Source organism: Mustela nivalis (assembly GCF_964662115.1).
Source record: "Mustela nivalis genome assembly, chromosome: 15".
NCBI lineage: Eukaryota > Metazoa > Chordata > Mammalia > Carnivora > Mustelidae > Mustela > Mustela nivalis.
Genome location: NC_139034.1, coordinates 29,440,828 through 29,463,487, shown reverse-complemented (window position 1 = coordinate 29,463,487; position 22,660 = coordinate 29,440,828). Strand labels below are relative to the sequence as shown.

Here is a 22,660-nt window from a genome sequence, read left to right as displayed (position 1 = left end):
AAAATCTCTTCTTTATCAAAGAATTCCAGCCAGAAAATGCAGTAGAAATGGTAGAATTAGAAAATTGTTATTTTTTACAACGTCCCCCATCCCCAAAGAAATTAGGCCAGTGCTGTCAAATTAATGGTGATAAGCACAGGTTTTTTTGTTTTGTTTGGAACTTCAAATTTTTTGAGAAATACATGCAATGAGATGTTCCAGCAGTGTTAAATCGCTGTAAAAGTTTCTAAACTTTTGCATCTTTATATTTTTGTACTTGTGAATTGGTAGCAAACCACTGGGGACTGACACCACCACACCTTGAGTAGCATTGGCCTAGACAATGATCATGAGTGAATAACAAAACTATTAAGTGAAAGAAAAATCTAGAACAACCCCTCCCAGCCTAAGAACTTAAATCTAATCAAGCTTCTAGAACTGACTACTGATTTACCAAATAGAGGAACAGAGGAGTGAGTTAAATGACACCACCACAAGGAAAGCATCAACCAAATTCTGGAATGGGGGAAATGCTATAGGATAAGTAACACAATTTATTATACTTCAACAAATAAATGTCATAAAATGAAGAGGGAGGGGATATTGCCATAAGATTAGAGGCAAAAAGACATCTGAATCAAAGTGTGTGGGACTTTTTGAATTCTATTTCAAACAACCAAAACCAAAATGTAAAGATGAGTCATTGAGATTCTATGTTTTTTTAAAGCCTTGTTAGTTACACATACTAAATTATTTCAGGTAATGTTTAGGATTTGCTTTAAAATACTTCATTCAGCATACTCTAGTGTGGGGCAAGAGGAGGAAGAATAGAAGTAAAACAGGCAACATGTTGATAGTTGAAGTTTGGTAACAAATGTCAAAGATAAACAAAACCAGACATTAAAGTGATGAACTGGTTTCATTCAGTCACTACTGACAGTAGGGGAAAAGCTGAGCTTCATTCAGATTTGTGCTGGGGTGACTGGAGTTTTAGAGGTGAATGAGGAAGTAGAGAGAGGAAGAGGGGAGCTCAAGTGAAAAATTACAAAGAGTCAGTGTGAATTCCTCTGAGGCCAGCTGTATGTGCTAGCTGAAAACCATCAAAGTTAATATTTATCCTCCCAGAGAGACTGGCAGACAGAGGCCCTATGCTTCCGGACGATTAACTTTCAAGGCAAGGGCCTTCAGGACCTGGAGAAACGTACTCCTGAGTTGTAGGAATTAAATGCACATCTTTGAGGAATGGAGGAAAGATTCACAATTCTAAGCCCTTTTTAGTAAATGCTCTAAGAAAGGTGGAGGGGCTTATCTTCAGGTGTTGGCTAGAAGAAACCTTAAACTCTTCTGACAGCGTTGAGCTTTCTTAGGCAGCACTTCCCTTGGGAGACTTGGGTCCTCCTAGAGACATGGCCTTATGCTGCTAGAAGCCTTGCTAGAGTTTGGTTGACTTAGCGCACCGGTTTGGATAGAGATATTGTGTGCTGAGAGTTCTCCAGTGCTTACAAGTACGTGGGGGTCCAATATAGCGGGTTTTTTTTTTTAATGAGAAAAATACACAGCTATATATGTTTGCACGTTTTATTAATAAGAGGTTATTTTATTTATTTACTTACTTATTTCTTAAAGATTTTATTTATTTGACAGACAGAGATCACAAGTAGGCAGAGAGGCAGGCAGAGAGAGGAGGAAGCAGGCTCCCTGCTGAGGGAGCCTGATGCGGACTCAAGCCTGGGACCCTGGGATCATGACCTGAGCCAAAGGCAGAGGCTTTAACCCACCCACCCAGGTGCTCCAATAAGAGGTTATTTTAAAATATGTATTCTTGTTACCCAGTAATTCATCTTAAAGGATGTATCGTACAGTAATAATCAGGAATTTGGTCAAGGATATGTATGAGGATGTTCATCAAAGTAGTGACCTATAGGAAAATTGGAAACAAATATTTTTATCATTAAAAGATTTATAAATATAGTACATTCTTTCATGTATTACATTGTAGGACATTCCAGAGCATCAGGAGCCATTGATTGATGAGTCTCTACAAAAGCAAGCACTCATAAATCGCTGGAAGGACTGACCCCATGGGGAACAGTTTGGCAATCTTTTTTTTTTTTTTTTTAACAGATTTTATTTATTTATTTAACAGAGAGAAAGATCACAAGTAGGCAGGGAGAGAGGGAGAAGCAGGCTCCCCGCCGAGCAGAGAGTCTGACATGGGGCTTGATCCCAGGACCCCGAGACCATGACCTGAGCTGAAAGGCAGAGGCCTAACTGGCTGAACCACCCAGGCACTCCCAGTTTGGCAATCTTAACAAAATTATTTATTTATCCTTGACCTAGTACTCCCACTTCTGGAAACATATTCTGAAGTGTTATCTTTACATGTTTGAAATTGTTATGTACAAGGTTATTCATTACTTCATGATTTGTGATAGCAAATGATTGGAAACAATACAAGACTAGTTAAATAAATTGTGGAATTTATGCAGAGGAGTGCTATATAGCTGGAAAAGGGATGGAGAACCTCATATCGGTGCATTCAGTATAGTAGCCACTAGCTACATGTGACTATTTAAATTTGAATTATTTGAATAAAATTAAATTTGAATTGATCAAAATTAAATTTAAAAACCAGTTTTCTGGGGACACCTGGGTGGCTCAGTTGGTTAAGCAGCTGCCTTCGGCTCAGGTCATGATCCCAGCATCCTGGGATCGAGTCCCGCATCGGGCTCCTTGCTCAGCGGGGAGCCTGCTTCTCTCCCTCTGTCTCTGCCTGCCACTCTGTCTGCCTGTGCTCGCTCTCTCTCCCTCTCTCTGACAAATAAATAAAATATCTTTAAAAAAAAAAAAAAACCAGTTTTCTGGTTACTTTATCCACATTTAAAGTTCTCAATAGTCACATGTGGCTAGCAGGGCTATGAAATTGAACAGCCCAGGTAGGACCATTTCTATCAATGTAGAAAGTTATTGATGGTGCTGCTTAATATAGTGAGCATAAAAATATCTCTAAAATACCTATATAACTTTTATAATAAATAACAGATACCTAAAAATAGAAAATATTAGGTAAAACAAAACTTAGGTACTTTAGGGGCGCATGGGTGGCTCAGTGGGTTAAAGCCTCTGCCTTTGGCTCAGGTCATGATCCCAGGGTCCTGGGATCAAGCCCCGCATCGGGCTCTCTGCTCCGCAGGGAGTCTGCTTCCTCCTCTCTCTTTGCCTGCTTTCTGCCTACTTGTGATCTCTCTCTGTCAAATAAATAAATCTTAAAAAAAAAAAAAAACTTAGGTACTTTATGAAAGATTAAATCTCAAGTTCTATACACATGGAATCTTCTCACAGATTTTTTTTTCTTAAAATCGGTAACCTCTCCGTTTTCTTGTGTCAACTGATCATTTTCGTGTATGTCAGTATGAGGCCAGGTGGAATACACATTACAGAAGAAATCCAGTTGGCATAATTATTGCAGGATTCTTGATGAATAAGTTTTGTTTTGTTTTTTAGCTAGCCCTTCCTGGTTTTTACAAGCAAGAATTTCTAACCAAGCATGCCTAAAGAAGTAACATTCCTCAAAGTGCATGCTCTAAATGATAGGTGCTGTAGCACAGAGTTACAGCTATAATCACAACTTTCTGGGGATATTCTGAAATTAGGGGAAATTCTTCCTATAATAGGAAGAATATTTGGTCTTTGTCCTGGTCGCTCATTTAGCTTCTAATGCTTTTGGAATTTCCTGAAGAATGAGTGTCTTTGGTGTGCTAATTAAATGACTTGGTAATGCGCTCCCAGTTAGCTTCAGGGTGGAGGCTGGTCATGAAAAATTAAACCTCCTCTAGATCCTTGAAACTTGGGCACCTGGGTGGCTCAGTTGCTTACGCGACTGCCTTTGGCTCAGGTCATGATTCTGGAGTCTTGGGATCAAGTCCCACATCAGGCTCCATGCTCAGCAGGGAGTCTGCTTCTCCCTCTTACCCTCTCCCCTCTCATGCTTTCTCTCTTTCTCTCTCTCTCTCTCTCAAGTAAATAAATAAAATCTTTTTTAAAAAAGAAAGAAGAAGAAGAAGAATGAAACTTTCAGTCCTACCTACCAGCCTCCAGTGAGGGAAGAAGGGCTGGAGATTCAGATAATCTCCAATAGCAAATGATTTAATCAGTGGTGCTTACATAGTGAAGTCTCCATAAAAACTTCTAAGTGGACAGGGTTCTATAAGCTTCCTAGTTGAAGGTTTTGAGGTGTTGGAAGGGTAGCACACGTGGAGAGGGTAGGCCAGCTCCATTCCCCTTCCCACTTCCCTTGCTCTATGTACGTCTAAACATGTGGCTATCCCTGAGCTGTATCTTTTATTGTAAACTGGTAATAGTAATTAAAACATAGTAATATTACTGTAATAGTAATTAAAGTGAATCTTTCTAGCAAATTATCAAACCTGAGGAGGGCATGTGGAAACCTCTGAGTAGGTCAGAGGGTTTAGGTGGCCTGGAACTTACGTTTGGCATCTGAAGTGGGGACAATCTTGTTGGGACTGAGGCCTTTAACTTCTGGTATCTGAGGCTGGCTCTAGGCACATAGTGTCAGAACTGAACTGAATTATTGCACACTTAGTTGAAGAGGTGGACCTGAAAAAAGATACCATGTATTTGGTGCCCAGAGGGGGGAAAACCCTTGAGGTGTAACTTTTATATGGTTACAGAACATGATAAGTAAAATGTTTATATCAGAGTCTGGCTTGTTTTAGTGATATCTAAAAAAAAATAGGAATTAGTGTGAATTGTTTTTTAAAAATGGGGAATTACATATAATTGAGATACTAATGAGTAATTAATTTTAAACAGGTCCACAAAAAATAAGGAAATTCCTCCTTGGACAAATAAGGTTCCATACATCAGAGAAAAGAAATCATCTTTGAATCTATCTTACCGAAGTCATGATTGCTCTCGAACTTGTCTAATGAAAGTACCACTAACCTTCAAGGGAGAAAACCCTCTGCAGCTACCAATCAAATGCCATTTCCAAAGACGACATGCAAAGACAAACTCTCATTCTTCAGCACTGCATGTGAGTTATAAAACCCCTTGTGGAAGGAGTCTACGAAACGTCGAAGAAGTTTTTCGTTACCTGCTTGAGACAGAGTGTAACTTTTTGTTTACAGATAACTTTTCTTTCAATACCTATGTTCAGTTGACTCGGAATTACCCAAAACAAGAAGAAATTGTTTCTGATATGGATATTAGCAATGGAGTGGAATCGGTACCCATTTCCTTCTGTAATGAGATTGACAATAGAAAGCTTCCACAGTTTAAGTACAGAAGGACTATGTGGCCACGTGCATATTACCTAAACAGCTTTACCAACATGCTTACTGATTCGTGTGACTGTTCTGAGGGCTGCATAGACATGTGAGTAGAAAAGCATGGCATTTCAAAAAGTCTTCTGAATGTAGGGGTACTTGTCAGGAAGTCCTATTGTGTATCAGTTTGTCTGTTTGTCAGTCTAAACTCTGTTCACTAGGAATCTAAAATGGAAAATATATTCTATCACTAGCAATAGAAAAGAAAACTCTTTTCCAAATATTATAGTAATTTGAAAGTTATTTCTTCCAAAGATGAGTATTTCCTTTAATCTAGTACCATAATCATAATAGCAACAAGTCTAGCTAATGCCATGTAGCAGGGCCAGATACTTACAGTGTTACACATACACTTGTTACACAGGTGCTTTACATATAGTTTTTTCCGTAATCCTCACAAAACCCTGTGAAGTAGGTAATATTATTTCTGTGTTATAAATGAGAAAGTTGAGAAGCCAATTTTAAGGTTATAGGGCAAACAAACTAAAGAGTCAGTGTTTGAACCCATGCTCTTTACCATTTTGTTATATGTCTTATTTTAATTTTACAAATATTTCCTTGTTACTTCTTTATAAAGTCAGAGGTGCTTATAATTCATATTCTCATAAAATTGGCATTCCACTAAAAAAACATGTTCTAATATGTAAGAATTTGAAAATTTTATTTTAAGGGTATGTGAGATATATGTAGGTAGGCATATATGGAGTGGAGTTCTATTAAATACATTTAATTTAATGCAAATTTAGCTACCTGTACTAGGCAAAAGGAAAAGAAAGAGAAAAAGAAGTAATTTAAATAATATAGACAATAGTTTCACCATCTCAGTTAATTGAAGTATGAGAGAAGATATATAAATCTGTTACCTCAATTTGGCTCAGTTCCTTTAGGCCTGTCATAGAGCAAATCTCTCACAGTGCCAGGTTTTATTCTGTTTTAAAATAAGGGTTGTTTTGTTTTGTTTTGTTTTGTTTTGTTTTGTTTTAATATTTTGTCTAAATATAATTGACGTGTGGCCAAGCCCAGTCTCAGTGCTAGAGGAAAAAGCTGTTGCACAATGTTTACTTAATGGTCAGTTTACAAGATTTTTTTTAAAGAAACTTGACTATATATGATTTTTTATAAAAATTTATCTGAGAGAAAAATTTTATTTGAGAGGGAGAGAAGAAGAGAGGAAGAGAGAGAATCTCGTGCCCTGTGTGGACCCTAATGTGGGATGCCTAATGTGGGGCTGATCTCATGACCCTAAGATCATAACCTGAGCCGAAATTGAGAGTCAGATGTTTAAACCACCCAGGCACCCCAACTCTATATGGTTTTTGCTTTAACACTGTAGACACTAACCTTGATATAACATGTATCACCATTATACATATTTTCATCTATATGTCAGAAACTAAAACAGAAATCACAAAAGCAAAGGCTGAAACCTGCTGGGATCTAGAAATGACACAAGCACTGTGGCTAGGGATTTTAACTCTTACCAGAGTGGGAATTAAACATGTCCCAAGCGTGGCAGATAGTGGGCACTGAGTTCTCCAGGGCATAGAAACAGGCAGGGGCCTCTACAGGACTGGAAAGTAAGCTAATTATCTCACATAGCCTAGAATGGGATTAACAACAACTGGTTTTAGAGCAGTGAAACCCATAGTCACAGCCAGAGCAATGAGGAAAGGAGTCAACATAAAGGAGCACCCAGGAGTAAACCGCATAGAAAGGTAGGATTTTAGTAGCACACAAAGATGTATAGGACCATGAAGGCAGCATGAGTTCCAACAAATGGGAGCATTCACACATGAAGAATCCAAAATAAATATGATTAAAAGAGACTTTTTTTTTTTTTTTAAGATTTCATTTATTTGAGAGAGAGAGGAAGAAAGAGCATAGGAGAGCAGAGAGGGAAGGACAAGCAGACTCTAGTGAGTGCAGGCCTAACATGGGGCTGAATCTCACAACCCTGAGATCATGACCCAAGCTGAATTTAAGAGTCAGTTGCTCAACTGACTGAACCACCCAGGTGCCCCAAAAAGAGACTTTAAAATAGATATGTTTAAAATGTTCAGAGAGATTAAAATGTTAACATCCATGAAATAAGTGAAGGCTATTAGGGGGCCAGGGAAAGGTGTATATATATATATAAAAAAATTGGAAATGTGGGAAATAAAACATGTGGTCACAGAAATAAAAAAAAAAAACTAAATAGATGGACTCAATGGTAGAGCTCATATAGCTGGAGAATAATTAGAAAGCACTAGTGAGTTGCAAGACGAAAGAAATCTTTCAGAATGAAAAAAGATGAAGACTTGAGGAAGACAATTTACAGATTTAAAAACTGTGAAGGATAAAATGAGAAACCCTAGAATATATCTGAGAAGAAGAAAAGAGCAACATTCAAAGAGCTAATAGCTGAAAATTTAAAAAGTATCTATGGTAAAGAATATATTCAAACACTGTCAGAAAAAAAATTGACTAACAACACAGTTCTCATCAGAAATAAAGACAAAAACAGAGGCAGATTAGCTTAAAATGCCAAAGGCAAATAAATGTAAAACTAGAATTCTATACCAAGCCAGACCAGTCATTTGACAGAGTGATGTTCAAACAATTACATAGCCATTGAGGACATGCATACATATTTCCCAGCAATAGTACTTTTAAGTATATCTAGAGCATTGTTTTCCAAGCTACAGATTTAATGGGAGGTAAAATCATTAAAGCGATTGTAACTAGCATTTTTAAAATTTAAATAGTAAAGAAAATACCGAAGGGGGACCTGGCTGGCTTAGTCTGGAGATTGTGCTAATCTTGATTTCAGGGTTACATTTGAGCCCACGTTGGGTGTAGAAATTGCTTAAAAATAAAATCTTGGGGCACCTGAGTGATTCAGTTGTTTAAGCATCTGCCTTCGGCTTAGGTCATGATCCCAGGGCCCTGGGTTGGAGCCCAACATTGGGCTCCCTGCTCAGTGGAGAGCCTCCTTCTCCCTCTCCCTCTGCTGCTCCCCCTGCTTGTGCGTGCACTCTCTCTCTTTCTCTCTCTCTCTCTCAGTCTGTCAAATAACTAAACAAAATCTTTAAAAAAAATCTTTAGGGGTGCCGGGGTGGCTCAGTCAGTTAAGTGTGTCTGACTCTTGGTTTCAGTCTCAGGTCTTGATCTTGGTGTTCTGGGATTGAGCCCTGCTTTGGGCCCCATGCTTGGCACTGGGTCTGCTTCAGATTCCTCTCCTACTCCCTCTCCCACTCATATTCACGCGCGCTCTCTCTCTCTCTCTCAAATAAATAAATCTTTAAAAAATAAATAAATAAAAACAATAAAATATTTTTTAAAAAGAAACTACCCAAATATATCATACACAAAGGTAAAATTTCATGCCACTGTTTCAGTTTATACATACACATAGAGAAATATATTTGTATGCCTATATAGGATCATGAAGAAAATGTATTTCTTACTGTTGGTCCTTAGTCAGAAATCAGAGAGATCCTACTCTAGATATGCTTACACATATGCATAACAAAAAGCTATTAATTGCAGTATTGTTTGTAATATTTGAAAACTAGAAACAACTTAATTGTATACCAAGCAACTTCATTAAGCAACTTAATCGCTTATCCAAATGCTATCAAAAAGTTAAAAGGAATTGAGATTTGTATATAACACATATGAGCCTCAAAAACATTTTGAATGAAAATGGCAAATTGTAGGATAATAACTATAGTGAATTTTTAAAAACAGTACAATATTTTGTTTGTAGGTATATACACATGTAAAAGTATAAAGGATGCAGCACCAAACCTCTTGAGAGTTTAGTTTTATCTGTAATGTTTTATTTTTTAGAGATGATATATACAGTGTATATATAGTGTTTTTCTCCACATCTTTACCAACACTTATTTCTTTGGGGTACTAAATATCCTGATAGGTGTGAGGTGATATCTCATTGTAGTCTTGATCTGCATTTCCCTGATGATGAGTGATGTTGAGCATCATTTCATGTGTTTGTTGGCCATCTGGGTGTCTTCTTTGGAAAAATGTCTGTTCATGTCTTCTGCCCGTTGGATTATTTGCTTTTTAGGTGTTGTATAAATTTTTAATATATTTTGGATAGTAACCCTTTACTACGTATGTCATTTGCAAATATCTTCTCTCATTTAGTAGGTTGTCTTTTAGTTTTGTTGATGGTTTCCTTTGCTGTATAGAAGCTTTTTATTATGGTGTAGTCCCAAAACTTTATTTTTTGCTTTTATTTCCCTTGCCTCAGGAGACATATCTAGAAAAATACCACTTCAGCCAATGTCAGAGAAATTGCTGCCTGTGCTAAAACTCTCTTTTAGGAGTTTTTTGGTTTCAGGTCCCACGTTTAGGTCCTTAATCCATTTTAAGTTTATTTTTTATATATGGTGTGAGAAAGTGGTCCAATTTCATTCTTTTGCATGTAGCTGTCATGTTTTCCTGGCACCATTTTTTTTTTTAAGATTTTATTTATTTATTTGACAGAGAGATCACAAATAGAGAGACAGACAGAGAGAGAGATGAGGAGAAGCAGGCTCCCTGCTGAGCAGAGAGCCCTATGCGGGACTCGATCCCAGGCCCCTGGGATCATGACCTGAGCCGAAGGCAGAGGCTTAACCCACTGAGCCACCCAGGCGCCCCTCCTGGCACCATTTGTTGAAGAGACTTTTTTTCCATTGCATATTCTTGCCTCTTTTTTCAAAATGTTGGTTGACCATATAATCATGGGTTTGTTACTGGACTTTTTTTTTTTTTTTTTAAAGATTTTATTTATTTGACGGAGAGAGAGAAATCACAAGTAGGCAGAGAGGCAGGCAGAGAGAGAGAGGGGAGGAAGCAGGCTCCCTGTGGAGCAGAGAGCCCCACTCGGGGCTCGATCCCAGGACCCCTGGGATCATGACCTGAACCGAAGGCAGAGGCTTTAACCCACTGAGCCACCCAGGCGCCCCTGTTACTGGACTTTTTATCCTATTCTGTTGATCTGTGTGTCTGTTTTTGTGCCAGTACCATTCTGTTTTGATTCCTATAGCTTTGTAGTGTAACTTGAAATCCAGAATTGTGATCTTTTTCAAGCTTGTTTGGCTATTGTGTGTGTGTGTGTGTGTGTGTGTGTGTGTGTGTGTGTGTGTTAGATTCCATTCAAATTTTAGGATTATTTGCTCTGTGAAAAATGCTGTTGGTGTTTTAATATGAATTGTATTAAATCTGTAGATTGCTTTGGGTAATATAGACATTTTAACAATATTTGTTCTTCCAAGCCATGAGCATGGAATATCTTTCCATTTATTTGTGTCTTCTTCAATTTAATCAGTAATTTTCAGGGTACAGGTCTTTCATCTTGGTTTAGTTTGTTCTTAGGTATTTTACTATCTTGGTGCAATTGTAAATGAGATTGCTTTCTTATTTTCCCTTCCTATTGCTTCATGTAGAAAAATGCAATAGATTTCTCTACATGGATTTTGTATCCTGTAACCTTACTAAATTCATTTATTAGTTCTAGTAGTTTTTTGGTGGAATCTTTAGGGTTTTCTGTATATAGTATCATGTCATCTGCAAATAACGACAATTCTACTTCTTTCTTACCAATTTGAATGCCTCTTCTTTCTTTTTCTTGTCTGATTGCTGTGGGTAGGACTTCCAGTATTATGTTGCATAAAAGTGGTGAGAATGGACATCCTTGTCTTGTGCCTGATCTTAGAGGAAAAACTCTCAGTTTTACACCATTGAGTATGATGTTAGCTGTGGGTTTGTCAGTTATTCACTCATGGCCTTTATTATATTGAAGCATGACCCCTCTAATCCCACTGTGTTGAGAGTGGGGTTTTTTTTGTTTTTTCAATCACGAATGATGTTGAATTTTGTCAAATGCCTTTTGTGAATCTATTGAGATGATCCAATGATTTTTATCCTTCCTTTTGTTAATATAGAGTATCATGTTGATTAATTGCATATATTGAGCCATCTTTGCATCCAGGAATAAATCCCACTTGACCATGGTGAATGATCTTTGTAGTATATTGTTGAATTTGGTTTGCTAATCTTTTGTTGAGGATTTTTGCATATATGTTCATTAGCTACATTGCTCTGTTGTTTTCTTTTTTCCTAATATCCTTATCTGGTTTTGATACCTAGATAATGCTGGCCTCGTAGAATGTATTTGGATGTTTTCCTTCCTCTTCTATTTTTTGGAATAGTTTGAGAATAGGTATTAACTCTTCTTTAAATGTTTAATCTTAACTCTTTTTAAATGGAGTTTTTGATTGACAATTCAGTTTTGTTACTAGTAATAATTTATTCTATTTTTTCTTGATACTTATGGAAAATTATTTTTGTGAATTTATCGATTTCTTCTACATTGTCTAATTTGTTGGCTTGTAATTTTTCATAGTAATCTCATCTCTTATAATCCTTTGTATTTCTATGGTGTCAGTTATTACTTAACTGCTTTCATTTCTGATTTTATTTGAATCCTCTCTCCCTTTTTTTGATGAATCTGACTAAAGGTTTATCAGGTTTTTTTTCTTATCAAAAACCAGGCTCTTGGTTTCATTAATATTTTCTATTTTTTTTCCTTGTTCTCTATTACATTTATTTCTGCTCTGATCTTTTTTATTTCCTTTCCTCTACTAATTTTGAGTCTTGTTCTTTTTCTACTTCCTTTAGGTGTAAGTTTAGATTGCTTGAGATTTTTCTTATTTTTTTGAGGTTACTATATATTTCCCTCTTAAATCTGCTTTTGCTGCATGCCAAAAATTTTAGACCATTTGTGTTTCATTTGCTTAGAGGTATTTTTTAATTTTCTCTTTGATTTTTTCATTGGCCCATTGGTTGTTGTCTAGTAGCATGTTGTTTAACCTCCACATATTTATGATTTTTCCACTTTTTTTCTTTAAATTGATTTCTGATTTCATTCCATTTTGTCAGAAAAGATGCTTGATATGATTTCAGTCTTAAGTTTATTGAGACTCATTTGTTGGGATATATGACCTGTCATGTGGAATGTTCCATGTGCTCTTCAAAACAATATGTATTCTCTTGTTTTTGGCTGGAGTGTTCTGTATGTATATTTCAAGTCCATCCAGTCTACTGTTCAAAGACACTGTTTCATTACTGATTTTCTGCCTGGATGACCTATCCATTATTGTAAAGAAAATGTTAAAGTCCTCTACTATTATTGTATTACTGTTAGTTTCTCCCCTGGTGTCTGTTAAAATTTGCTTTATACATGTAGTTGCTCCAGTGTTGGGTGCTTAGATACTGAACAGTGCTATATCCTGTTGTTAGATTCATCTGTTTGTCATTATATAATGCACTTCTTTGTCTCTTAATACAATCTTTGTTTTGAAGTCTATTCTGTCTGATACAAGTATTGCTACTGCAGGTTTGTTTGTTTTTCACTTCCATTTGCTTGGAATATCTTTTTCCATCTCTTCACTTTCAGTCTGTATGTATCTTTACATCTGTAGTAAGTCTCTTGTAGGCTGCATATAGATGGGTCTTGGTTTTTTTGATTTTGCTCTGTTTTTGTGGTTTGGTTTTGTTTTTGTTTTTGTTTTTTAGAGAGGTAGGGGAGGGGGCAGAGGCAGAAGCAGAAGGAGAGAGAGTATCTTAAGCAGGCTCCATACCCAGCAAAGAGCCTTACATTGGGCTGGGTCTTACAATCCTGAGACCATGAACTGAGCCAAAATCAAGAATCGATCCTTAACTGACTAGGCCACCTAGGCCCCTGTCTTATCTTTTGATTGAAGCATTTAGTCTATTTGTATTTAACATAATTATTAATAGGCATGTACTTATTGCCATTTTGTTAATTGTTTTTGTAGTTCTTTTCCATTCCTTTTTTCTTCTCTTATTCTCTTTCCTTACGGTTGATTACTTTCTTTAGAGTTAGGCTTGGCTTTCTTTCTCTTTCTCTTTCATGTCTCTGTTCTAGGTTTTTGGTTTGTGGTTACCACGAGGTTTATATATAACTTCCTTAGGGGTACCTGGGTGGCTTAGTCAGTTAAGCAACTGCCTTCAGCTCAGGTCATGTTCTCAGGGTCCTGGGAATGAGCCCGCGTCAGTCTCCCTACTCAATGGGGAATCTATTTTTCCCAGTTCCTTTGCCCCTCCCCCCACACTCATTAGCTCATGTGCAAATTGTCTCACTCCCTCTAAAATAAATAAAATCATGACATATAACATCCTAAGTGTATAGCAGTCTATATTAAGCTCATGGTCTCAAGTTTGAACACACTATAAATGAGCTTCATTTTAACTTCCCTCTCCTTCATTTTATATCTATGTTGTCATATTTTATATCTTTTAATTTTGTGAGTCCCCTTTCATAATTTTCCTCTAATGGCCTTTTCTTTTCCACTTCAAGAAGTCACTTTAACATTTCTTGAAAGGTCAGCTTGATAGTGACAAACCCTTTAACTTGTTTGTCTGGAAAAATCTTTCTCTCTCCCTCAGTTCTGAATGATAATCTTGCCAGATAGAGTATTCTTGTTTGTGGATTTTATTCTTTAAACACTTTTTTTATTCTTAAGTTTTTGCTAAAAACCAGCTGATTGTGTTATTAGGTTTCCTTTGTATGTTATTAATTGCTTCTCTCTTGTTGCTTTTTAAGATTCTATCTTTAATCTTTGACATTTTAATTATTAAATGTCATGGTGTGTATCTCTACAGATTCATCTTGTTTGGAACTTTCTGTACTTTCTCAACCCGGATGTCTGTTTCCTTCTCTAGATTAGGGAAATATTCAGCTGTTACTTCTTCAAATAAGTTTTCTACCTCTTTCTCTCTTCTGATTGCAGGACGTTTATAATTCAGATGTTTGTTCACTTGATACTGTCCAAAAGGTCCCTTAACCTATCCTCCTTTTTAAAAATTCTGTTATCTTGTCATTAATAAGCTTGGGTAGTTTCCATTACCCTATCCTCCAGATTGCTAATATGTTCTTCTGCATCCCCTAATCTATTGATTCCCTCTAGTGTAGTTTTCAATTCAGTTATATTCTTCAACTCTGACTGATTCTTTTTCATATTTTCTATCTCTTTGATGAAGTTTTCACTGAGTTCACCCAGTCTTCTCTGCAATCTGGTAAACATCTTCATGATCGTTACTTTGAACTCTGTCAGGATATTGCTTATATCCATTTCATTTAGTTTACTTTCTGAGGTTTTGTGTAGTTCTTTGTTTGGAGCATGTTCCTGTTTCCTCATTTTGCTTGACTTTCTGTCTTTATTTCTATGAATTAGGCAGCATGTTTGCTTTGACCTTTGCATGGTTATGTCTATGGAGACTATGTACCTGGTGACTGGCTGGCTCACAGGAGCTGTGGCTGGCTATTGTGGGCTAGAGGCCGCAGGGGACCCTGTGCTGGGGCTGTTTTAGTGGGATGCCTGAAGCTGAAGTTGGTGCGGGATGAGCTGTCCTCGGGCTCTCAGTGCATGTAGCACATTGGCCAGATAGCTGAAGCTGAAGTGGGTATGGGCTGTAATGGTCCCAGGGCTCTTTACAGAGGGGGCACCCTGTGAGTACAGCTGAAGGTTAAGTGGATATGAGGCCAGGGGTCCCCATAGTTCTTTATTCAGGAGAGCTCTGGTAGCGTGGCAATGGCTGAGGCAGGGCATGAGTCAGGATGTTCTAGGATACTGTGCACCAGGGATGCGCAGACATCATCTGGAGCCAAGGTGTTATGAGCCTGGGCTGTTCTAGGATACTTTGCACCTGTGTCATCTTGACACACCTTGAGAGATGGCTGGAGCTGTATTAAGTGTGTGCTTTGTGTGCTGTACTGGGGCTGCTTTGATGGGATGGCTAGGGCTGGTATGGGTTAGGGGCCCAGAGTTCACTGCAGTGATAGACCCACGAGGGTACCTGGACCTTTTCCCTGTCTGCAGTATCAAGGGAGAGGGGGAATATCAACCGTGGTGTTCACCAGCCCCTCTGACTTGGAGTGAGTTTCAGCAGCTCTCCCCCCATTTTGCATAGTTCTAGGGTTGAGTCCTTTGTATTCTAGTAGCTCTTTTAAACGGCTTTTTTCTGTGCCCTGCTGAGGTCGCAGGCGGCCTAAGACATCCAGACCGTACTCTGATCTGTGCTATCAAGGTGGAGAGGAAACGTAAACTGTGGCGCTTGCCAACCTCATAACCCAGACAGGATTCCAGCAGCTGCTCCCCTGCCAAATGGCAGCGGTCTAGGGCTAGTTCCTTTATATTCTAGTTGTCATTTTAAGCCACAGCTTTTTTTCTGTGCTCCAGGGCAGACAGATCTGCTCAACAGTCGCTCCTCATTGCAGTTCAAAGTGTCAGAGGTGGTGGGGGTTCCCTTCGTTACTGTGTCTCTGTCTCTCTCTCTCTCTCTGTGGTCTGTCTTTTGTGTGTGTGTGTGTGCAGAAGCTTTTCAGTCAGCCCTTAGTTCTTCAGGAGGCATTGCTCTATAATTAGGTAGATATAGTATGTTCATGGAGGGGGTGAGTTCAGGGTCTTCCTACATTGCCATCTTTTTTTTTTTTCTTAAGATTTTATTTATTTGAGAGAGAGAAAGAGAGAGCATGAGAAGGAAGAGGGTCAGAGGGAGAAGCAGACTTGATCCCAGGACCCTGGGATCATGACCTGAGCCAAAGGCAGACACTTAAGGACTTAAACCAACCAGGCGCCCCAGTTTTTGTCCTTTAAAGAGATCGCTTCTTTAGGGAAGAAGTCCAACTGTCCATGAGCTAAGTGACTATTCTAAATACAATTACATTCTTTACTATATTATTTACATTTTTATCAAGACTCTCTTTACTTAAGTTGGTGCTTTTTTATTCTAACTTCTTGATCCATTGCTTTCCTTTTAGAACAAAATGTGCATGTCTTCAACTGACCGCAAGGAATGCCAGGACTTGCCCCTTGTCAAGTAATAAAATAACCACTGGATATAAATATAAAAGACTACAGAGACAAATACCTACTGGGTAAGATACCTTGAGGATTTATTGCAGGGTGTTTGTATTTTTGAAGGTGGGTACTTTATTGTTGTGGTCTGTAGTCTTATAGATATCATTAAATATTAATTTTTTATACCAAAAATATATATTAAGGAATAAAAAAACAAATTTATATATTGTTCTTGGAAATAGAAGTCAGAGAGCACACACAGCATGCATAGTGTACTTAAACACCCATCTGCTTTGAGTCTAGCTCTTACCCTCTAGGGTTAGACTACTTTGGGCAGCTCTTTCCCCACTGAGAAATAGAATTTGCAAAGCTCATCTAAGAATTGGGAATTTTCAAACTTTCAAAATTGTTGTTATTAAAAAATACAGAGAAATGGAAAAGCTTTCTTTTTAGATATTCCTTTCCCAGACATTACTAGAAATTTTAAAAAAGCTAACATTTATTATGTGCCAGGCATTGCCGTAAGCACCTTGTAAATACTGACTCATTTAATCGTGAAACAACCCTACAACATAGGTACTATTATATATCCCGATTTTAGAAAATGGGAAATTGATAACTCATCCAAAGCTATGATGAGAATCCAGGCAGCGTAGCTTGGGGAGGCTTCACACTTAGTCTGCCTCCTGTCCTAAGTATTAGTGAGGTAGCAGTATAAACTGCTTTTGCTTTTAATTTAGGATATCTGATTGATTTTTTTCTTGCATATTTTATTGATAGCATTTATGAATGCAGCCTGTTATGCAAGTGTAATCGGCGAATGTGTCAAAACCGAGTTGTCCAGCATGGACCTCAAGTGAGGCTACAGGTGTTCAAAACTGAGAAGAAGGGATGGGGAGTACGCTGCCTAGATGACATTGACAGAGGGACATTTGTTTGCATTTATTCAGGTAAAGCAAAGGTTAATTATTCAAATTACTATAGTAAGATCTGCATTTCTGAATCTCCATTTTACTAAATCTTATAGCAAGGACAGGAGCAACAATATAGAGGAGGAGCATCAGAGGAGGGCAGGTGACTGGGAAATCGAGCACTCGCAGATGAGGAGACACTGGGTATTCCAGAAAAAACAAAAGGCTCAGAGATAAAACTTGGGTTATTATGTGAGGCATTTTTTTTCTCTCCATCGCTATAGATGCTTTGGGATAACTTAAGACTTTTTGAATAAGAAAGCTAAATGACTGACTTCCTAAGGTAAAGATTATCAACCAAAGATGATCGTGTTCAATAATTTGAACTGTTAGAATTTAACAAGTTAAGTCTGTAATAAATACCTGCACAAGATGATTCAGGCAGTGACTTTAAGCAGCTCCCTCCATTTCAGGGACTCAAGTTGCCCATCTCTAAGCAAAGCTTCCCAACCAGTGTTTTATGGTTGTGCCATTACTGATTTTTTCTGGTCACAACACCTCGGCCAGAAACATCAGTTGCAATAGTCTCAGCCATTTACCCTGGAGTATCAGGCAAAAAAGCCTCACTCCCTGTGTGTACCATGAAATGAGAAAGGTTGAGGATACATGGCTCTGGAACCAGTCTGAAGGAATTATGCTGGACCAAGTCTTGGCAGGAAGGCAGCAGAGACCAGAGCAACCACAGCCATCCTCATCTGAAATTCCAGATTCACTTCAGTGAAAGCAAGAATTAGTATAATTCATAACAGCCACATTTGGATCCACATACTACACAATTTGCCTACACATTAATATCTCATATTTCTAAAAATCACTCTTTGATGAGAGTCAGCTGCCTTATAAGGAGCCACATGGTGTCCAGGAAGTATCATTAGTTTTGTCCTCATTACTAGAAAATGTACTTAAGGTACCTCTCTAATTTAGCTGCTGATTTTGACTTGGTAACTATAGTTTTGAGTCCCTTAAAAGAAAATGCATAAACTTTAAGTTTTAATATTACACTAGAACTTAATATGAGAGCAATAGGCACAATTGCCTTACATTTACATAGGTCACTTTATTAAAAAATACAGGTTTTTTAAAAAGATTTTATTTGAGAGAAAGCAGGAGTGGGGATGGTGGGGGAATGGAAAGCGGCAGAGGAAGAGGGAGAAGCAGACTCCTTACTGAGCAGGGAGCCCAACATGGGGCTTGATGCCAGGACCCCGGAATCAGGACCTGAGCTGAAGGCAGATATTTAATTGACTGAGCCACCCAGGAGCCTTAAAAAAATACAAGTTTTAACTGATAAAGCATTTTAACTAGACTTTTTTTTTTTTTTTTAAGATTTTATTTATTTATTTGACAGAAATCACAAGTAGGCAGAGAGGCAGGCAGAGAGGAGGAGAGCAGGCTTCCTGCTGAGCCAAGAGTCCGATGCAGGGCTCAATCCCAGGACCCTGGGATCATGACCTGAGCCGAAGGCAGAGGCTTTAACCCACTGAGCCACCCAGGCACCCCTTAACTAGATATTTTAACTAGACACAAAAGCTGCGATGTTAGGAGTGGAGCTCCCTATGGGCCGCCCTTCATTTTATATCAGAACAGACAAATGCCTTTTTTCATTTATTTATTTATTTATTTTAATATTTTATTTATTTATTTGACAGAGAGAGAGAGATCACAAGTAGGCAGAGGTAGGCAGAGAGAGAGGTGGAAGCAGGCTCCCTGCCGAGCAGAGTCTGATGTGGGGCTCGATCCCAGGACTCTGGGATCATGACCTGAGCCTAAGGCAGAGGTTTTAACCCACTGAGCCACCCAGGCGCCCCAAATGCCTTTTTTTTTTATATGGCCAGTGTTTTTTCGTATACTGGAAGATAGGAAGTCACTTAGTGGTCTTTTATTTATTGTTTCTTACAAGAGTTTCCTAGGGTGAGTTAATGTATTTATTTTCATTATAGAAATATGGTACATTTCACAGAGATCTTTAGTAATGGAGCAGAATGGAGATGTTCTTTTATTGTTTAGCAATTTTATTATTTTTTTCTTAATAAACTCTTACTTTTTTTCTTTTAGGAAGACTACTAAGCAGATCTAACACTGAGAAACCTAATGCTATTGGTGAAAATGGAAAAGAAGAGAATATTATGAAAAATATGTTTTCAAAAAAGAGGAAAATAGAAGCTGCAGATTGTGAGGTTGAAGTTATCCCATTAGAACTGGAAACACACAAAAGTGCTGAGACTGAGGAATATCTACCTACGTTCAGTAATAATTTAAAAGAGCCTATTATGTAAGTAAGATACTATGAACCCAGTCAAGATTGATCTATATTATTGAACAAGAATGGTTCCTTTTGTTTCTGACTTCCCCTGCCCCCACTACTCCTATGTATCTCCTATATATCAACTTGCTTCACAGTTGTTAAGTTTAACTCTGAGAAATCTAGAATGCTTATGTTTTAAAAACTAGCCAACATATTTATCTCCTCAGTGTCCTATTTGTGTAGTTTTACTTTTAAAAGACTTATCCCTTTAATCAGAGTCTTTATGGATGTCACAACTTTTGCTGTCCTTTTTATTTTCTGTCATCTTATTCACAATCCTTTTCACAGATTCATTTTTAAAAATACTTCAAAAATGATTGGCTCTAAAATATATTTCCTTCTTTAGTGGGAGATAAGCATAGGTGTTACTAGATTAATTTCTAAATGGATACTTATGTAACAGTGATACCTATATTTCAAGGTCCAATAAAGAGAATTTTTAGTGATATATAGAATAACTTTTTTTCCTTTTCAGAGAAATGAAATGTAACAATATTTCAAGAATTCAATATCATTCAGTCATTAGAAGTCCTAAAGTGAAGACAGCCATTATTCAACGCAATGGGAAAAGGATGGTAAGGGGCACCTGGGTGGCTCAGTGGGTTAAGCCGCTGCCTTCGGCTCAGGTCATGATCTCAGGGTCCTGGGATCGAGTCCCGCATCGGGCTCTCTGCTCAGCAGAGAGCCTGCTTTCCTCTCTCTCTCTCTCTCTGCCTACTTGTGATCTCTCTCTGTCAAATAAATAAATAAAATCTTAAAAAAAAAAAAAAAAAAAAAAAAAGGATGGTAAAAACTGCAAAATGTAGATGGGCCCCTTATGAGAACATTAACTGTGATTTCAACTTTGTCTTTTATTTAATTCCAGTTGTTTGTATAATTTAGTAATATGTAGGAATTCTTTTATTACTTTGGAAGGGACATACTGTTGAAGTATTAGGATCGTGTTTTATTTACTTAGTGTCCTCCAGGGTCATTGGCCTGTTCCCAACTTAGATACATAAGGAGACTGTTGATCATGATCTGACAATGTGTTCCACTGAGACTGAGAGCTGTCTAGTTCTGAGAATTTATAGAAAAGCTAGAATGTTCCAGAGTTGGTAGTGATACATAATAAGAAAAAGATGGAGTAATTTAGGTTAAGAAGATAAGGTTGAGAGGCATAAGAGAAAGTCTAATGAAAGAATCATCCAGAACACACCATTCTACATAACTTCTGAAGGTATAGTTTTCAGTCTCTACTGAGAAAAATTAGCCAGAGACTATAACTTGGAAGCAGTGAAAGATACAGGAAAAAGAACAAAGGAAGACATAAAGGTAGCTCACAGTAGGGCTTGTTGATAAAAAAATAAAAATTCTGCCCTACGTGATGTGCCAATATTTGCCCTCTGCCTAGCGATGTACATACAGTAAGTACCTCTTCAAGATCACATAATTATGAAAAGGTTAGTCCATTAGACCACATAGAACTCCAGCTCTGCTGCTTTTTGCCTGGGTCACATGTCCATGTCTACATTTCTTTATCTGTAAAATGCGGAGAATATTATCTGTCTCAGAGTTAAGAGGATTAAATGAGAGAAGCTTCAGAAACTTGGTGTAGCATAGTGTTTGACACCCAAGTGCTCAATAAATATTGACTATTTAAGTAAATTGAATAATAATAATAATAATGGTCAACACTTATTAAACACATAGTTGAGTGCCGAGTGTGGTGTTAAACTTATGACCTTTTTAAAAGTTATCATTAATATATAAAGTGATTGCTGTATCTACAACTTGTAAACACCGGCAACTCCTTTGACCTCCTTGAAGTAAAAACTGGCCAAAGTGTGCTTTTATCTTTGTATATCTTATAGTTGAAGCCGAATTTATAATCTGGTATCAGAATTGAGGGATACAGACAGATGTCTTTGAAGTTTATTTTAAATTTTAATGCCTAAAGACTGTCTTGACAGTTTTGATAAATAAAGTCTGTAATTTGTGGCTTACTGGAGTGCCCAGAAGTAGAACACAGCCAAAAGGGCTCCATCACTCCAGAGATTTCTTATATCAGCTTTGAGTCTTCCAAAACTAATATGGTAGCTACAGCTTATGAAGACTGACACTTGATGAAAAGAGGTCTAACTGCTACATTAAATTGTTTATCCTGATCTAAAAGTAAAGACATCATACCTGTTCTCTTTTAAGGGATTTGCTTCCTCAGAGTCTGTCATCTCAGAAGATAATGATGGATTTAAACCAACCCAAGTACCTCTGAACTCCAAAGCCGAGGAAATGAAAAGTAGGCTTTGTTTCACTCTGTGATAGCCTGCCTCTTGTGCCTTTTTGTCTATCTTGCTCAATACCTGTGGCTTATTTTCTTGAACTTAGAACAAACAAGCTGCATTCGTCATAAAAGTTATTACTTGGGTGGATCAGAGGGTGGCACACTATAATTTGTGGACCAAATCTGGCCTACCATCTGTTTATGTATGGCCTGTGAGCTAAGATAATTTTTACATTTTTAAATAACTTTAAAAAAAATAAGATGAATAATATTTTGTGACAAGAATTATATGAAATTGTGTTTTTGTGTCCATAAACAAAGTTTTATTGGAGCATAGCCACTTTCATTAATTTACATATTATCTCTGATGACTTTCACATTACATCAGCAGAACTGAATAGTCACAACAGAGACTGGATGGCCCACAAAGCCTAAAATACTATTTGGCCCCTTGCAGAAGTTTGCCAGCCCTTGATCTGTTTTTGCCAACAGTGATTCTGAGGCATGGCAGGAAGAAGTGGAGTAGACAACTCTGAGTCTGCATAGTTCTCGGTGTTATCTGTGGCTTTGGAAGCATTGTCCAAAGCAGCCATTTCCTCACTCTTTTAGGGGCTCCTTTAAAATTAAGATACATCATTTTGTAGTACTTCACAGCCAACAGTGCTGTAGGGATGCTCAGTGAAAAGTGAAAATATTGCTATTCTGAGTGCCTGTCTTTCAGTGTTACCAGTCTTGTAGTGGTTTATGTTACAGTTTGACAAACCTGGATTTTCATACTTTTGCTTTTCATAATATCCCCCACTGGGGAAGATACTGCTGATATAACTGAGCCATTACCTCTTCTCCTTTAGAGTATTTTTGCCTCTGTATACCCAACTCCTTACCTGGTTTTAAAAGATAAAGATTGGGGCTGGGGA

At 37.7% G+C, this 22,660-nt stretch overlaps 1 protein-coding gene across 12 annotated transcripts in view; it reads left to right on the top strand.

Annotated features, from left to right (window-relative positions):
- LOC309849217 (histone-lysine N-methyltransferase SETDB2-like) overlaps positions 1 to 22,660 on the top strand; it is a 93,351-nt gene that overhangs the window by 29,199 nt on the left and 41,492 nt on the right. For all 12 annotated transcript variants that reach the window (XM_082701521.1, XM_082701527.1, XM_082701526.1 and 9 more), the window contains 6 exons: positions 4,813 to 5,376; positions 16,165 to 16,281; positions 16,985 to 17,154; positions 19,231 to 19,447; positions 19,956 to 20,055; positions 21,665 to 21,758. In XM_082701521.1, the coding sequence (XP_082557647.1) occupies positions 4,813 to 5,376; positions 16,165 to 16,281; positions 16,985 to 17,154; positions 19,231 to 19,447; positions 19,956 to 20,055; positions 21,665 to 21,758 (1,262 nt within the window). The remainder of the gene's footprint in view (positions 1 to 4,812; positions 5,377 to 16,164; positions 16,282 to 16,984; positions 17,155 to 19,230; positions 19,448 to 19,955; positions 20,056 to 21,664; positions 21,759 to 22,660) is intronic.